Source organism: Oreochromis aureus, linkage group 8, assembly GCF_013358895.1.
Source record: "Oreochromis aureus strain Israel breed Guangdong linkage group 8, ZZ_aureus, whole genome shotgun sequence".
Lineage (NCBI taxonomy): Eukaryota > Metazoa > Chordata > Actinopteri > Cichliformes > Cichlidae > Oreochromis > Oreochromis aureus.
The window spans coordinates 18,646,409-18,663,654 of record NC_052949.1 but is presented as its reverse complement, the minus strand read 5'-3'; the positions used below and the strand labels follow the sequence as shown (position 1 = coordinate 18,663,654).

Below are 17,246 nucleotides of genomic sequence, written 5' to 3'. Positions count from 1 at the left end.
CAGGTCAAATATGTTTGAAATGCTTCAAAAAGACATTTCCACACCTGCAATTTCAAGGTGATATACAGTGTTATTAAAAAGTTGTGATTATTGAATTCTCAGTCTGGATATGGGCTATCCAAGACACTTCAGTTCAAGCTTGCGCAGACTAACCGTTGGGCTGAAACAACCCTCAGTGTTGCAAATTTCATGATACTTCCCGTGTCCTCTGTTTTTATCTATCGCATTCTGAGGCATAATATTACCCCTTTTATTAATCTAGAGCCACAGAAGTTTGCAGATGATTCTGACGTTTGTGACTTTGTGTTACGGCAATAATTTTAAACATTTACAAGCTTCCTTCAAATACTCTCAACAATCTGATAAGAGGATCAAATGGAGGGAAACTAGAACTATCTAAGGACTTTTACTGATCGACAGTCACAGATGTAATTTGCAATTTGCATTTCGTTTTCCTGAAAGAAAAGCACATCTTTCAACATCTGCTAATAGTATCACCCTGATTTATCACATTTTATTGCTTTAGCTGTCTGACTTGCAGTTGTTGATAAGCTTTTATTAGGAGCCCCGGTGTGGTTACTGCTAAAAACACAAATAACTAATCTGTGACTGTTATGTCAAAAGATCTGCCTAAAGATTAACTTTTTTTTTTCTAACTCCTTCTACACATTGAATTAATTTCAAAGCAACAGGACCAAAATCTTTTTTATATCGTCTGTAACTAGATGGCTTAATTTAAACATAAAACTCAGTAGCAGTACTTCTCTGCACCGCAGCAGCTTGGTAAATTACACTAAAGACTGACCAATTACTTCACTGCCTGGTGGGCAATATAAATATATTAGAGTTTATTTTATTTTGTTATTGTAACTCTATACTTTAAGTGCATAAACATCTTTTTTTAATTTCAAATGTATTTATTTTCACTGCGTGTTTTTATACTATACTCAGTTTGGACAACCCATATTTTCTGTGCCTTTAAGACAAATGAAGGTTTAAGTTACAAGTATTCACATAATGAACACTCTGTCATCTACATTCAATAAGTCTAATTGGATTTTCTGCCTGAAATGTTTTATAATTGATATCAATACTTTTTCATTAGCAGAGTCATTAGTCAGTCATCTGGAAAATATGTCAACAGTTTGGGGCATTTAAAATGTCTGAGTTTGTATCTTCCAGTTCAAAATGTCTTTTTTAAATCCCACTATTTTTACATAACATTGAATCAATCCCAGCAAATAATTGCAAAATTATTGGTTACAGGCTTCATTGTGTTAACCTCCGGCTAATGTATGACATGATGGCTCCATCTTGTGGTAATATTAAGAAGTGTCACATACACCTAGGAAGAACTCAACTCAGCTGACTGAAAGTACTGACAGTACATCAGTGATAGTTATGAAAGATTTGAGTAATTTGTGTGAAATTAAATGCCCATCGGACGGCTCAATTGCAAAGGGTTTATCCTATCAAGATTCAAATTTCAAGATATTTTGCATGATGGTGCTCAATTGAAAACATAAGCACAAACAAATACTTTAGACCTTATTTCGGTTTTACATTTAACTTTATTATGGTAAAGCACAATACAAATACATAACATGCACAGCCTGAACATTTTGTGCATGTGACCAGACAAATGTGCGCATTTTCTTGTAATAAAATAATTGTCAGCGTGCAGTAAGACTGCACATCAAGTCAAACTCCAAAGTAAAAACCTGATGCTACAAATATTAGTAACCAAATTTTCAACTTTGCCCACTTTCCTTTCTAAAGGCACAGGCCTAATTTGTAATTTTCATTTGCTGTTGTTCTGATTCATTTTTCATGTTTTGTGAAGCCATAAAGCACTTATCAAAAATCATGTCTCGCAATATATACATTTCAATCTGCATCACTTAATTTAGTCCATCTAGTTATAGCTACAGCACCATAGGGTGAGAGGTGGGTACACTCTGGACAGGTCACCAGTCTGTCGCAGGGCTGGGATAGCCTACATGGATGGATGGTTATAGCTGTACAGTTGTCACATGTTGTATTTCACAGACAGGTGCCTCCACAGCACCTGCAAGCTGCTATAGGTAACACAGTGTCTTCACTCAATGCAAGAGCACCAAAGGTCCTGAAGCCTTCCAACAGTAGCAAAAACCAATTTGGATTTTTTTTTTTTAAAGAATATACTATCCCAATATTATTTTGATGTTTAAACCCACATACCTGAAAAGAGTCGTACAGCAGAGCCAGAGATCTCAGAAAGTTACTGAACCTGACACACGGTGAAGAGAGAGAAATTAAAATAGTAAGAACGTAAGAACGATCTGCGGCTCTCTGGGGAATTACTCCTCTGCAGTAACAAACCACAGTTTTATTACAGATTGACAAATATGGGATATTCATGCTGATGAAGCACAGTTTATTAAAGATGATTCATTAAATGTAATGCGAAGGGCCTGGAGCTGCCAGGGAAGAAAAGATGTTTAAAATCCAAGATGAAAATGCAAATATTATACTATGGGATTAAAATAGTGTTTTGTTGAAATCACACCCACAAAAGGCTTTAATACAATATTTCCAACATCAGATGCTAAATATCTAAAACTATCTGGCAACTATGGAGGCAGACTAGAGTTAGAGCTGCCCAGGAAGAGAGGTGTGGATGAGATCTCATCAATGTTACCTAGACTCCCAGCTAGGGGGCGCTGCAGCTCACTGAAAAGTCTAAAGAGAAGTGAGAGATTTCAGGATAAACAAATTTCTTCTGCATAACAAAATGACATAAGTAAACAAGAAGCACTTTGAGAGCGCAAACCTCAGCCAAACAAACTCACTTTCTGGGCAGTATTTACTTTTAAAGGAATCATATTGTGTTTTATATAGAGAGGGCTGAGTGTTCTTGGTTATGTCAGTTTCCCCTATTATTCCAATGCACCAACTGCATCACTGATATGAGCATTGAAGTGTTTCCTACATAATCTTTCAGTGATCTTGACATACCTCCTGTCTACTTAATATTGATTTCTAATTTTCTTTTCCCTTCCATAAATGTGGTTACTTATTAACATACGTTTGACAGTTTATTCCTCTCTGCATTGTTTGAAGTTTCAGGTAATAAGAGGCTAGCATTAGTTATAGTTTGAATATGTATGCCCTACCCTTTTGATTTGACAGAGACAGACATACACATATAAAAACCTACCAAAGCCCTCAAAACCACCTCTGTGGTTAAGGGAGCCAAAATATGTGTCGTATTTGAGCTCTGCACATTATCTTGTATCACTTCGATTCATTAGGACAAGAAAACATTTACTCCAAAACAAGAGAAAAAGTGGAGTTCCTGCACTTTCTGCTAAGTTTTACCAGTATAACCTTTTGCGCAAAACATACTTTTGACTCTCCATTTGACATATTTCATTACACATTGACAAAACATATCAACAGATATCACGTTTTCTTGTCCCAATCTGCACATTTATGTGATTTGTTGATATTTTGTATTCTTTTCCTACGGTTAACTAAAAAACTTTTGAAATGCTCTATCCTGTTCCAAACAAGTTTGACTCTTGAAACATCTCCTAGAAACCACTTTTAAAAGGTTCAGTCAGCTCAGCTTCTCTCACAATAACATTATCATGTGGTCAGCCACATAGCTATATTTGAGAACACACTGCCGGTCCTTTATATTGCATTCAGTCTTCTCCAAAGTTAGTACATATCATTGTTGGAAGACCTCAAACATTACCCATACATTTGATCTAAGATGAGTTTAAATATCTGAGGGTAATTATTCAAAGCAATGGACAGTACGGATGAGAGGTGCAGGCAAGGTGGAATGATTTGTGACAGAAAGGGATTAGGAAGAGTAAAAGGATAAGTTTACAAGATGGTAGTTAGCCCGGCTAAGATGCATGGCACAAACAAAAAGGAGGAACTAAAAAACTGAAAAACAGCTTACAGATGTCAAGCATAAGGAAGCTATAAATATTACTGCTTGCTAAGACTGTACAAAAAAAAGTTAACACCTTTCATCGCAGTGTCGGTGAAACCAGCCGAAGAGAGGAAACCAGACACTACCAGTGTAGTTTTCCACCACAGTCTAGTTTTCTAACAAGCCATTAGACCAAGATCATTTTAAAATCTTTTAAAAATATGAACTTGAAATAGCAATTTACACAGATTGTCACAAGAATAAAGCTAATAATGGCACCAAATGTAATTAACACTAATAAACATGAAATGAGCAGATGGAGGTGAAAGATCTCAAGGTCCAAAAGGAGAAGTAACTATTTAGTTAGTCACTTGCCAATAAAAGAGACCAGAAGTGATCAAGTTAACATTGAGCTGTAATATCCGAGGAAATTATTATTGTTTTAATAACATGTAGCTACTTCAAGGTTATCTTAGGAAAACAAAGGAATTTATAAAGTTCAAAATATGTGTGTCATTTGAGATTCATATGAAGCTTTTATCTTTCAGCTCTTACTACTTGATGCTGTATAGCTTCCTGAATCTACTTTGTCTTTACACATCGTGGTGATCAGATAGTGAAGCTCACTGTCGGTTACCCTGCTAAAAGGAACTTATGCAGTCAAAATGTTGTTCTCTTAAATATTAGTATGTGTTTAAAATGCATCAACAATTTTAAAAAAGTGTTACACCGTGCAAACATTTTGTCATTTTTCTGCAAAATATAAATTCAATCTTTCTCAGTGTCACTAATCTACTATCATTCCCCCTGAGAAGAAAAAGAGCATGAACATGGAAATGATGTAAAATCTAAATGCAGCGATATCGAAAACACTACTTACATGTTATAGTCTATGCAGAATTAATCAGTAGATATGGAGTTTTAAATTAGATATATAAGGAAAACGAATACATATGTGATGATTTGGTAGTTTTTCTTCCTTTGTTCACCCTTTTTCTGCTCTTTTCTTCAATTGTGGTGTCAAGTTTTTTTATTTTTTTAGTAGCCTAACTCTCAGGATAACATTGCCAGGAAGCACCAAGTCCTGCCCCATCTCACCTATGGTGGATTTATTTTTAAATGTGAAATGAGTGCTAAACACATCTCTGTGTACCAAGATAGAAGCAAAATGTTTGTAAGTTACCCAGCTCAATCCTCTGTGGAGGCCATCTTGTCTTGGCGGTAAAGATGAAGCCCGTCTCAAATGCAGCTCTTTTATAGGAAATGGGCTGGCAAGAGTAGGAGTTTGGTTGGTCAACCATTTGTAGAAATTTAAAATAATTTAAAGTAATAAGAGAACTGTGAAGTGACCTTTTAATTATGTATGTTCTAGAGATATGCAAAGCAGCTGGTATTTGTATCTGTATTTGTTGAGGGGGAAAAGTTTTTGTATTTGTATTTGTATTCGAGTAAAATCCAAAATAATAAAAATCCAGTTTTTTGCATTACACTTCTAATTAATGTAATATGTGTAAGTATTCTTTAATTATATCCATTATAACAATTATGGAAATCCAATATTAGTTGATGTTTTTCCATAAATCCAGCAATGAACATGTAACAAGGAACGTCATTGAAAAGAAAATAACATAACAGCCATTGCCTCATCCATGGTTAAAACCAACAACTAATAAAATACCATTGTGAACATTATGAACACCCCCCAGCACCACCCATCCTTGTTGGAGGACATTGAACAGACAGTGAAACTGACTTGCAGGGGAAGAACATGGCAGTGATGATGAATCGCTGCTGGTGGGGGGATTGGTGCTTGTGGCGGGTTAACTAGCCTATAGCCTACATCTTGCTGTCTGCAAAAGACAGAGTAACTTAAATGTACCATATAACTTCCACAAGTGCATACAATTCGACACAACTACACAAGCATTATTTTAAACTTTCAAACCGAACTTTAACGTTACTCTGTCAACAGCCTATTGTCTAAATTACCGAGCTAACAGAGCTACGTAAACAGAACAAACAAGAGAGCACCCGACTGCAGACGTCAATAATGCAGCATAATGGAATAATCTCCCGATCTTCGCGAAAGTTATAAACTGCCTCTGGAACCCAGTTAAAGTACAAAAAAAAATCTATTCAACAAAAATAGTGATGCAGTTCAGCCTTTTTTCGCTCAGCCGAGCTGTCTCTGTTGCTGTGTGGAGCAGCCACCTCTTTCACACGTCACTCACTCTTTCAGTCATCCACTGCCATCTCATAAGGAAACTTAGCTTTTTGATATAAAGTTTGTCTTGTTCCCGAATACAGATATTTTTTAAAGTATTTGTTCGAAATAAGTATTTCATCTCGTTATTTGTGCCTTTCCAAATACCATATTCAGGTTCGGCTCCACCCCTAGTATGTTCATACATGACACGTGTGCTTCCATTTTTGACAAGTGATTAATAATGTTAGGATTATTTGTGAAAACGAATCTTCTTTGTTTTTCTTTTCCCTCTCTGGAAGGATTATGTCATGGGGCAGTTTAAACTGAGAAGGCGTGCTCTGAGAGTACCATATTTTTAGCACTAACGATGAACGGGTCTCTTTTCATATATAAGGTGCACCAGATTATAAGGCGCATTAAGCAAAATAAAACAGATAAGTCAAACTTTACTCAACTCATTCTTCTTGCTTCCTCCACTTCCGTACCATTGATTCATTAATAATAAAAATAATAATAATTATAATACATTTTATTTAAAAAAGCTCCTTTCAAAACACTCAAGGACACTTTACACAGCAGAATAGAGACAAGCAATGACAACAACACGCATAACAGTTTACAAAATTAGAAAGATAAAACATAGAGCAAATTTAAAATAGCAGAATGGAAAAGCTTATGTGGAATAGGCTATTGTAAACAGTATTTGACAGGGAGCCAATGAAGCAGCTGCAGGACGGGGGTGATGTGGTGAATAGAAGGGGTCCTTGTGATAATACGGGCAGCAGAGTTCTGGAAATTGAAGCTTATGGATATATTTTTGACCAAACAGAAGAGAGTTGCAGTAATCGATCCGGGAGGTGACTAGCCTATGAACAAGAATGGCAGTGGCATGTGGGGTAAGAAAAGGACGGAGACGATTAACGTTGTGGAGTTGGAAATATGCAGACTGAGTGACATTATTGATGTGTGAGTTAAAAGATAGAGTACTATCGAGGATGACACCCAAAGTTTTCACACATGCAGCGGTAGAAGACGGTCAGCAGCTCCTTCTTCAGATCCATTTTTCTGAAGATTCTCAGAAAGTGGAGACACTGTTGGGCCTTCTTCTAAACTGCAGAGGTGTTTGAGCTCCATTGGAGGTCTGTGTCTATGTGCACACCCAGGATTTTGAAACTGGACACCCTTTCCACACACTCCCTGTTGATGCTGACAGTCTGCAACTCAGACTTCCTCCTTCTAATGTCGAATACCTGTTCTTTTGTCTTAGTGGTATTGAGGTCCAGGCTGTTGTCTACACACCAATCTGACAGCCTCTGAACTTCATCTCTGTATGCCGTCCCGTCTCCCCCAGAGACCACCACGGTGGTATCATCTGCAAACTTAATGACTGTGTTGTCTGGGTAGGAACTAACACAGTCATGTGTGTACAGAGTGTACAGTAGGGGACTCGGTACACAGCCTTGTGGAGAGCCAGTGTTAAGGCTGAGGGCTGAGGAAAGATGAGGCCCCACTCTCTGTACACGGTCTGACAGGAAGTCTCTGATCCAGCAGCAGGTGGTAGAAGGAAGTCCGATATCCAGCAGTTTAACTATTAGTCTGTCGGGGAATATCGTATTGAAAGCAGAGCTGAAGTCAACAAAGAGCAGCCTGGCGTAACACCCCTGTTGTTCCAGGTAAGAGATGGTGGTGTGGAGCGTTGTAGCAATGGCATCTTCAGTTGATCTGTTAGCTCTGTATGCGAATTGGAGTGAGTCGAGTGTCGGACCAGTAAACTCGCAAGGTATGTAGATGGGTCTGCACTTCACAGTCAAATATTCCAAATCTGGGGAAAAGTGGCTGTCTACAGTCTTTGTGTTTTTGCACCAGCTGTCATTGGTGTAGATGCATAAACCCCCTCTTTGTTCTTACCGGAGTGGCCGTTCCTGTCGTGACTAACCTCGTATTGTGGATGGATTAACTCAGTTGTTCTCCTGACTGAAGTTTGATCCGTTTACAGCATCCTGCCATGGGATTGCATCCGGAACCCTCACTTTAACTTTTATTTAGTGGAAAAAAGTTAGCGTTCCTCCTCCAGCTTCCCTGTGTTTATGTTATGCTAACATAGTTGTGTCACTAGCGATCATGTAGCACATCATTATATACCAGCTAGTCCAACTTCAGTAACTCTACAAAAGTCGCTGCTGTTTAGATTTCTGTCTTCATTTAATTTTTTAAGAAATCTCTCAGTCAAAACATGGTATATCATGTTTAGGTGGAAACTAGAAACTCTGGAGCCTATCCCAGCTGTCATAGGGCAAGAGGCAGGGTACACCCTGGACAGGTCGCCAGTCTGTCGCAGGGCTAACACACAGAGACAGACAACCATTCGCACTGTCACCTATGGGCAATTTAGATTGATCAATTAACCTATCCCCATTAACTGCATGTCTTTGGGCTTCGTTGGAGTACCCGGAGAGAACCCACGCAAACAGAGGGAGACCATGCAAACTCCAAATGGAAAGACCCCGGCCTGATGGTGGAATTGAACTCAGGACCTTCTTCCTGTGCGGATAACCATGGTGCCGCCATGCTGCCCAATTTCTAACTCCGTTAAATTTAATGAATTCTGTTTTCATGGATGCCTGGATGTTAAACTTAATTGTTACACCTGGTAAAGTAGCAACACTGATCATTTTATTACAGATGAAAGAATTTAGACAGTTTTTAACTGTCAGTGGTGCCGCAGTGTTCATTAGACTTTGGGACCTGAAGCTGACAGAATTTTGGACCCAGATTACACCGCGAGGCTCCTGACTACAATAGTCGTAACGCTCCAACAATCCATCAGCAGTGCGGCTTCGTAGCTTACCAAAGTCATACTAAAACATTTTTTGACAGATTTTTGAGCATCGTGTACCACATAAAATCAGTTCGAGATTAGTAAGCACAACCAGAATTCATACCTAAGGTACACCGGATTATAAGGCACACTGTCGATTTTTGAGAAAATTAAAGGATTTTAAGTGGGCCTTACAGTCCGAAAAATATGGTATGTAAAGGTGCACTGCGGGAGAGATGGATAGGTCTCATCTACATAAAAATGAAACTGGATCTTATTGATTTACTGCAAAAGGACTCAAGAAATGAAAGTTATTAGGCCTTATTCCAGTTTTTAGCATGTAGCATGTTCAAAACTGAATATGCTACAAACCAGACAAGGATCTATCAAAATAAAACAGGAAACATGAGACACAGACTGAGATGCGGACTCGACACTGGAACCAAGGGCGACGAGATGTGAAAGAAGGAACACAGGGGTGGCACAGAAACAAAACCTAAATCCTAGAAACTACAAAAAATAACTGAGAAACAAGAAGTACAAAGACTATGACATGAATAACACTAAGTCAAAGAATATTTAAAAAACAAAAAATACAAACCTTTGGTCCCCAGACCCAGTACAGTGACAGCTTGTCTGAAGATGAATACACTGAAAATGTCATTTTTGAGTTTGATTCTGAAAGGTGAGTTTCTCAGTAACACACTGGTCTTCTGGTTACGTTGTCAGCAGGATAGCTGACAACGTAACTCAAACTCACTACCATCTACTACTGGAGAAAAGTTTTACGGGTGGCTGTGGCTTAGGTGGTAGAGCAGATCAGCTACTGATTGGAAGGTTGGTGGTTCAATCCTTGGCTTGCCCAGTCTGCATGTCAAATATCCTTGGGCATGATATTAACCCCAAGTTGCTCTCCGATGCGTTCATCGGAGTGTGAATTAGTTTGCAGTCGATAGCTTTCCCTTAGATTATACATAAAAAAATTTTTTTGTTTATATATAATAAAGATACACAAACAGCATGAACTACCAGTTAGAGAAAATGTAAAGTGATTACCTTTAATAAACACGTAAAACAGACAAATTGATTAATGTACACTTGACAAGCAGCACACAGTTAATAATAAAGTAATGGGCGGGTCAAAGGTCTCTGTATTTATGCAAGGCCCTAAAGGAGAAGCAGCCATTTACTTCACCACTTGCTAATATGGTTACAAGAGGAGCATAGTTAAGAATTACAGTCAGTTTTGGACAGTAACTGCCCAGGCGCTGAGAAATCGTTTGTGTTTTTGTCAAAATACCAGCAGAGGTGAATGTACAGAATGTGTGCCAGTTAGGAGTCCTGAAGACGATGAAGCTTTTCTCTCTTATCTCAGACCACTTGTTGCTCTGTGTCTTCCTGAGTCTACTTTGGGTAAGTTATTTTTTACTTTCCACTTTGATGGTGATCAGATAGCGAAGCTCAGTGTAGGTTACCCTCGACAAAAGGAAACAGTGCAGTCAAAACCACAGTGAAGCCTAAATGCATGACATGTTTCATTATGTATTTTAAACACTATAGTTATGTTTTGTGAAATGCTGGTTTGTACAGAAATACAGGAACAACAAAATCTTGTTAAACAGCATGAAAATTCTGGACTGTTCCAGATTTTGAAACATGAAATTATTTTTTCTTTGCGACACCAATTTATTACCGTTTCCTCTGAGAACAAAAAGAGCATGAAGGAGGAAATAATATTAAAACTAGATTCAACAATATCTTAAACACTTACACGGTACAGACTTAATGATTTAATCAGACCAGAATTTTAAACAGTATGTCAGAGGAGAAATGTGTTAGACAATTTATAGAACAGTGATTAAGTAACTGTAGCTATAATATATGATATAATAATAAATATGATTTGCATTTTTAGTAAAAGCAAACACTTAATACATTTTTTACCACCTCTGTGATTTTTATGTTTAGATGTTGCTATAGTTGATAGAAGCTGACACATAAAATGCTAAAATAATTTGACACTGACTTATTTGTTTCCTGCACATCTTTTTTTTATTGGAAGTTTTTGTTCTTATAAAGCAGAATGCAAAATAATATCTCTAAGTATTACTCCTTTAATCAGCCAGTCAGGCTTCTGTTCAAATAATGTTCATGATATAATGTAGATGTGAAATTAAAAGCAGCAAGCATCGCTCTGTGAGACTGCCAAGCCTCATGTTAACTGGGTATTCAATTGCAATTTTTTTTACAGATTTTATATTCTGTAGTTTTCACTCTTTTTCTGCTTTTAGGGTACAACTGACTCCACTACAACAATCACAGCGACCAAGGCAACGACAGTGACAGCAAGACAAAGTGCAGCAAAAACAGAAACAACCACAAGAACAACAACCAATCTGGTGACAGCTACAACACAAAAAACAACTCCAATAGCTAAAGCAGTACAAAAAAACACTCCACTGGCTCCTACAACCCAAAAAAACACTCCACTGGCTCCTACAACACAAAAATTTACTCCACTGCATCCTAAAGTAGAAAACAAAACTTCACTGGCTCAAATAAATCTCACTTTGCTGACTTCAACAGGACAAACAACTGCAGCTACAACAACAAAAGCCCGTAAGAATGAAACACTATCCTTTGTCTTTTGTTGGTGATCGGTGAAACTGAAGTGAATGTCATTCTGGGTTTTTATTGTGGTGAAAGGTGAACGCCACTCTCAACTCATCACAGCTCCTGATGATGTAACAAAAGGCAGAGTGGTACAAAGGACTGAAAGCAGCATAATCAGTGCTTCAGTTCTTGTTCTTATTTAAACTTTAAACTTTTAAATTCTTTCTTTGTTTCAACTAAATCCACTGTGTGTCCTCTTTTCTTTTCCAGCTCCAGATAATGTCAACAGAGTGAATGTGACCACACAAACTGAGAATAGTATAACTCTGACCTGGAATAAGGTTAACAACATCCCAACATACATCCTGCAATATGGTGATATAACAGAAGGTATTAGTAACACTGAAGAAGGACCCATAGTACATGTGGTCACTCCTCTGACTGCTGGGACAAACTACACATTCACTCTCTTCACGTCTGATGGACTCACCAGCAGTGGATACAGATTCAGTGCTGTGACAGGTTGGTGAGCACTGAACAAAACCTTCAGTCTAATTAAAACATACACAGAATACAAGATTTGTGTCCATCCCTGTCAATGAAGTAGTGCTGCTTCAGGCTGTCCAGGACTATAGGCTTATGATCCTAGACTTACTGCTAGATTAAAAACACCTAAAACTGGCATGTCCTTTCTATATTTTCCTTCTGGCCTGCTGTGCCATTTATCCATCCAGGCTCCACCCAGCAACCATATCTCAGTGCAGAAGGAAGTGTGGATCTAACTCTGATGAGGCTTGTGCTTGTGATAGAGCAGCAAACATGAATGGTGTCCTCTTAGCAAGCAGCATGCTTAATTATTATATTTTATATGATAACAATATAATTATCATATTATTGGTGTATATTGTTGTTATTTTGACTTAATTTTGACTGATCTGATCACCTGATTAAGTATGTAAAAGCTTGTGATAACTGAGCTAGCACTATACTCCTGTATGTTACACAGTAACATGGAGCTATTTCACTCCAAAAGAAAAAGCTGAACAAATTCCACTTCTGAGTTTTGTTTTTGTTTTTTCAGTCCCACCAGTGGTGCCTTGGGTCAATGTGACTGAACGATTTACTGACAGCATAACTCTAGAGTGGGAGAACATGAATAAAGCCTGGCAATACCAGCTTCAAATCAATGGTGGTGTGTCAGGTACTGTGTCAGGCAGATCCACAGATACAATCAGAAAAGTAGTGACATCTCTTCAGCCTGGAACAGAGTATGATTTCAGCTTAACCACAGTGTTCACTGGACTCAGGAGCACTCCTTATACGAATTTCACAGTAACAGGTAAAAAAATCATCTCTCTGTTAGACTTTTATAACTTTTTCAGTATGAGAATTAAATTTTGTCCCATGTGTAAAATGACGAAGAGCCTGCAGTCTGAAGCACTTCAGTTAAATAAAAGAATCAGGTTCTTGCGTATAACTATTTTCTCATCCATTTCAGCCATAGACTGTGCCAGTGCAGACTGGAAAGTTACCAACTCATCAATCAAAGCAAAGATTGAAGGCTTGTTTTCTAAAGCAACCGCCCATTATGGATCTAAAGTTTATGTTAGTGATGGACATGAAAATGTGTCATTTACTGGACTTTACCCTGGTGCCACCTATAATATTTCTCTTGTCTATGAAAAGTCTTCCAGAGTTTTCCTGCAGTGTGAACACAAATTAACAATTCGTGAGTACAACAGAAGCCATTTGAAGGACTAGAATATTTTTAATCTGTAAATTAGTATTTAAGATCTTAAAGAATTCACTCATATTGGTTACAGAAAGATGATCTGTGAATTGATTTAATTTAGTTTTTAATTTTTAGTTTTTGCCCTTGAATTCAATTTTTTTATAATCTGAAAAAGTTTATTGCAGCAAAACACCTTTTATTCACCATCTACATACCACAGGTTAACACAGTTATATAATATGATTCAGTATTAATATAAGAGCTTTATCCAGGTATCATTTTATTATTAACTAACCGATTTGTTCTGACTAACTTAAGCAAGGGTGGAATTATTTTTTTGACTTGAGCAATAAGTGAATCATTACTACAGTTTTTTGGGTTTTTTTAATTAAAATTATATACAGACTGAGTAATTCTTTTAATATCTAATGAGGCAATGCTGAGGTCTTCATTGTTAGTTTTTTAAATAAAAATCCCCAAAATTATTATAAAGTTTTTAAATAGTAGAGTACTGCTTTGAATTAAAAGTCAGGCAAATAATCTGTCTAGCTGAGAACAAATTTTAAATTTTATTTCATAAGCACTTTTTATAGACTTTGATTAGCTTTAGTTGTGATTGTAAAACCTTTTTCTTGTTTTACTCAGTTCCTCCTAATCTAAATGCTCACTGTGAGTACTGGGCAGCTGGATACTCTGTTCTTATTAAATGGACAGACCCAGAGGGCGAGTGGACTAATGCGGAGGTGAATGTGACTGGAAAGACTCACACAGTAGCTAGTCCTGAAACTAAAATCATAATCGATGGATTCCAACCTGCCAAAAAATATAAGGTGTCTGTAAGTTCACTGTCTGGGGTGAGGAGGAGTTCTGAACCGCATGTTTTTTACTGTCAGACTGATCCAAGGGGTGAGTAAAAGTAACTATATTACCGTGTTACTGCTTCATAACAATATACAGTGTTTTCAACTTTGACTTGATTACAAATCATGTCATTTCACTCAAGTTTAAAAATAAACCTCTAAACTTTTCAAATTCATTGTATTTTTATTATGCTTTTGCTCCCTTTAGGAGTTGATTTACTTGAGTTATCTTTGCCTAATATGAAAATGTTTGTTTGGTGATCTGAAAAACCTCATGCAAAAAGCTTAGAAGTCATGAAGAGAACTCTGTATATTGTCCCCAAATGCCATTTCATTGACACAGCTATTAAATCTGATAAAACATAAATAGTGTGCCTCAATGCTATAGCACAAAACGTATCTAATTTAAATTTAACTGGCATCCACTCAGGGTCATTTGTGATGAGACTCTTCCGCCATCTAGTGGTCTTCAGTCCTTACTGCTTTTCTACTGGTCTGCTTCTGTCTATCTACTGGAGCAGGAAGACGGCAAACAAACCAGATGTCTCCGTGGAGATGACCAAGTGCGATGGAGGAGGTGATGAATTATATGAAGACTATGACGATGTCACAGTGCTTGGCACCGAGCATGACTTCTAAGCAGAAGAGACCAGTTATGTACTTGGTTAGTTTGAAAACTAGATAAAAATATTCACTGTACAAGTACTCAGCTTAGATGAAAAAGTACTCAGTTTTAGGCAAGAAAAGTACTAGTTTCATATGGCTAAAGTACTGGTTTAGTTTAGTTTAGTTTAGTGCTCTCTCTGCCCTGTCTTAGAAACCACACTCTTTCCTATGGAGGCAATGTAATGTGAGGAGCTGTCCAGTCAGCACTTAGCTTTGGCTCAAATTGATGCAGAAGACACTGCCAGTGCCAAAGTGCCTTTTGACTTTGCTTCATGTGATCTGTGTGTTTGTGACCACTTAGGCTTTCTCTGAGGAGAATCTATGAATTGCTTTGTTGACCAGCCTCTGCTGTGTTTGTTCTTGTGTTAGTAGTAGCAGCCTGGCACTTACTTTAAGATTAATCATTAATAAAAACCTTTTGTTTTTGCTCGTCATTGTGTCTCACTGTCTCCTTTTCAAGACACTTTTGTTACTTCTCCACATATCCTGGGCTTAAGGGAACATAACTCTTGGCCCACCTGGTGGTCAAGATGAAAGCATGGCAATTCAGAGATTCCAGACCCTGGAACAGATGAGAAAAAGACTTGTTTATGGTCCAGGTCAAACATGTTTGAAATGCTTCAAAAATACATTTCCACACCTGCAATTTCAAGGTGATATACAGTGTTATTAAAAAGTTGTGATTATTGAATTCTCAGTCTAGATAGGGGCTATCCAAGACACTTCATTTCAAGGTTGTGCAGACTTTTGTTGGTGAAATCACACCGTTGGGCTGAAACAACCCTCAGTGTTGCAAATTTCATGATACTTCCCGTGTCCTCTGTTTTCATCTATCGCCTTCTGAGCCTTGTTCAAACACTGCATGTTGATAGATTTAAAAAAGAGAAATTTAGAAGCATCAGAATGAATGTCCTGCGATCAGTAAGATCTGTAAAAGTTCAACGTGTTCAAAGAGGGGGGTTAAAAAATTGCAATCAAAGCAGTTAAAAAGAATGCACTCCCTCGTGTTCAAGAAATCTGTTAAATCTGTTACATTATGATATATGATGAAAAACCTTTTCCAAATCAGCTCTATAGGAGTTTACTTTTATGTAATATTGTTATAAAACCCCTGACTTCTTCAAATTATCCAAAATTTTTGTTTTTATTGTTTGCTTTTCTTTTTAAAGACTAATTTATGGTGCAAAAATAGGTCCATCCAAGCAGAACAATTGCTGAACATCTGGCTGTATTGTAGAGGAGCTATTACAGTTTCCAGATTTGTTGGGACATGTTGTTCCTAATGACAGTCAGTAGGGGGAGACAGAGACAGCTTTTTTCTTACCCGCAAATAAAGCATGCGCCACATATCTATTTAAATTTGACAGTTTATAGTAGGGGTCACAATGGCACAGTATCAGCAGTAAAGAAGATATATTTAATCAAGTTATTTTGTTGGTTTTCACATCCTCAGAAACTCAAAATAATAATAATGATAATAATGCTCAGATTATGACTTCATGTAGACTTCATACAGATCCCCGTGCAGTTTATCCATGAAAATTGTCCGTGCAATCCTGTAATTACTGATCCTTATTCCAGTGTTATGAACAGAGATGGGCGCGTTACTGTAATCTGATTACTTTTTTTCAAGTAACGAGTAATGTAAGGGATTACTATTGCAAACGTAATAGTAATCCCGTAGGAACGTAGGAACGCTGCATTACTGCGTTACTAAAACCGTGATTTTTTGCAAGAATGTCTCATGACAGTGACGTAAACGAGTGCGATGTTCGTGACAACAGCTGTCTGCAGATCAACAATGGATAATATATCGAGTGCGGGAGAGAGTATGAGCGTGCAGCGTTTAAAGCGTGGAAGTACTGACCTTACTTTGAGTTTGATTCCATAAAAAGTGACAAAAACATTAGTGCCCACTGTTCACTGCGTGGGAAGAAAACTTCTTTTTAGACCCCTAAACTTCCAGGCAAGCACCGAGTACGCTACCACGTAATGTGAAATTCACAGAGAAACTCGCGGATTCTTCCACTGACCGCCGCAGCACACCTGCACCAGGGTAAACCTCCGCCTAACCCACTCCTGCTTTACAGGTGAAAATAGAGCAACAGGACCGTTAGTCTTTGATTTTATTTATTTTCTGCTGTGTTTTACTTGCATCTATTTGAAAGAGTGAGTGTAAACACAAAAACATATTTTATTTTATGTGCTGGAATGTGCAGAATTTCTTCCAGTCAGAGAATGTTGCATATAATTTAATTTTTGCTTGATGCATAAAGTTAAAAGATTAAAACTAATAAAACAAGTTTTAAAAAGAGACATTTCCATTTGATTACATTTTGTATGATGAATTATGCAGAAAAAGTAGAATTGGGCTGAAAGATCTATCGCTTTATCACCTATTCAGGTTGTAAATCGTGTTTTTA

At 37.5% G+C, this 17,246-nt stretch overlaps 1 protein-coding gene across 1 annotated transcript; it reads left to right on the top strand.

Moving 5' to 3' along the window:
• Nucleotides 1-10,090: 10,090 nt before the first annotated feature.
• On the top strand, nucleotides 10,091-15,354 carry LOC120441379 (receptor-type tyrosine-protein phosphatase H-like). Its single transcript, XM_039616097.1, has 7 exons — nucleotides 10,091-10,365; nucleotides 11,244-11,571; nucleotides 11,836-12,087; nucleotides 12,647-12,904; nucleotides 13,064-13,294; nucleotides 13,943-14,203; nucleotides 14,588-15,354. Exons 1-7 carry the CDS (start codon nucleotides 10,303-10,305, stop codon nucleotides 14,794-14,796), a joined length of 1,602 nt encoding a protein of 533 aa, XP_039472031.1. The 5' UTR covers nucleotides 10,091-10,302; the 3' UTR covers nucleotides 14,797-15,354.
• Nucleotides 15,355-17,246: the final 1,892 nt, after the last annotated feature.

What these genes read in the sequence shown, in the direction of transcription:
- LOC120441379 (XM_039616097.1), top strand. Translation starts at nt 10,303, where the DNA reads ATGAAGCTTTTCTCTCTTATCTCAGACCACTTGTTGCTCTGTGTCTTC. An exon ending in TACGAATTTCACAGTAACAG is followed by an intron (nt 12,905 to 13,063) that starts GTAAAAAAATCA and finishes CATCCATTTCAG; the next exon opens with CCATAGACTGTGCCAGTGCA. An exon ending in TGAACACAAATTAACAATTC is followed by an intron (nt 13,295 to 13,942) that starts GTGAGTACAACA and finishes TGTTTTACTCAG; the next exon opens with TTCCTCCTAATCTAAATGCT.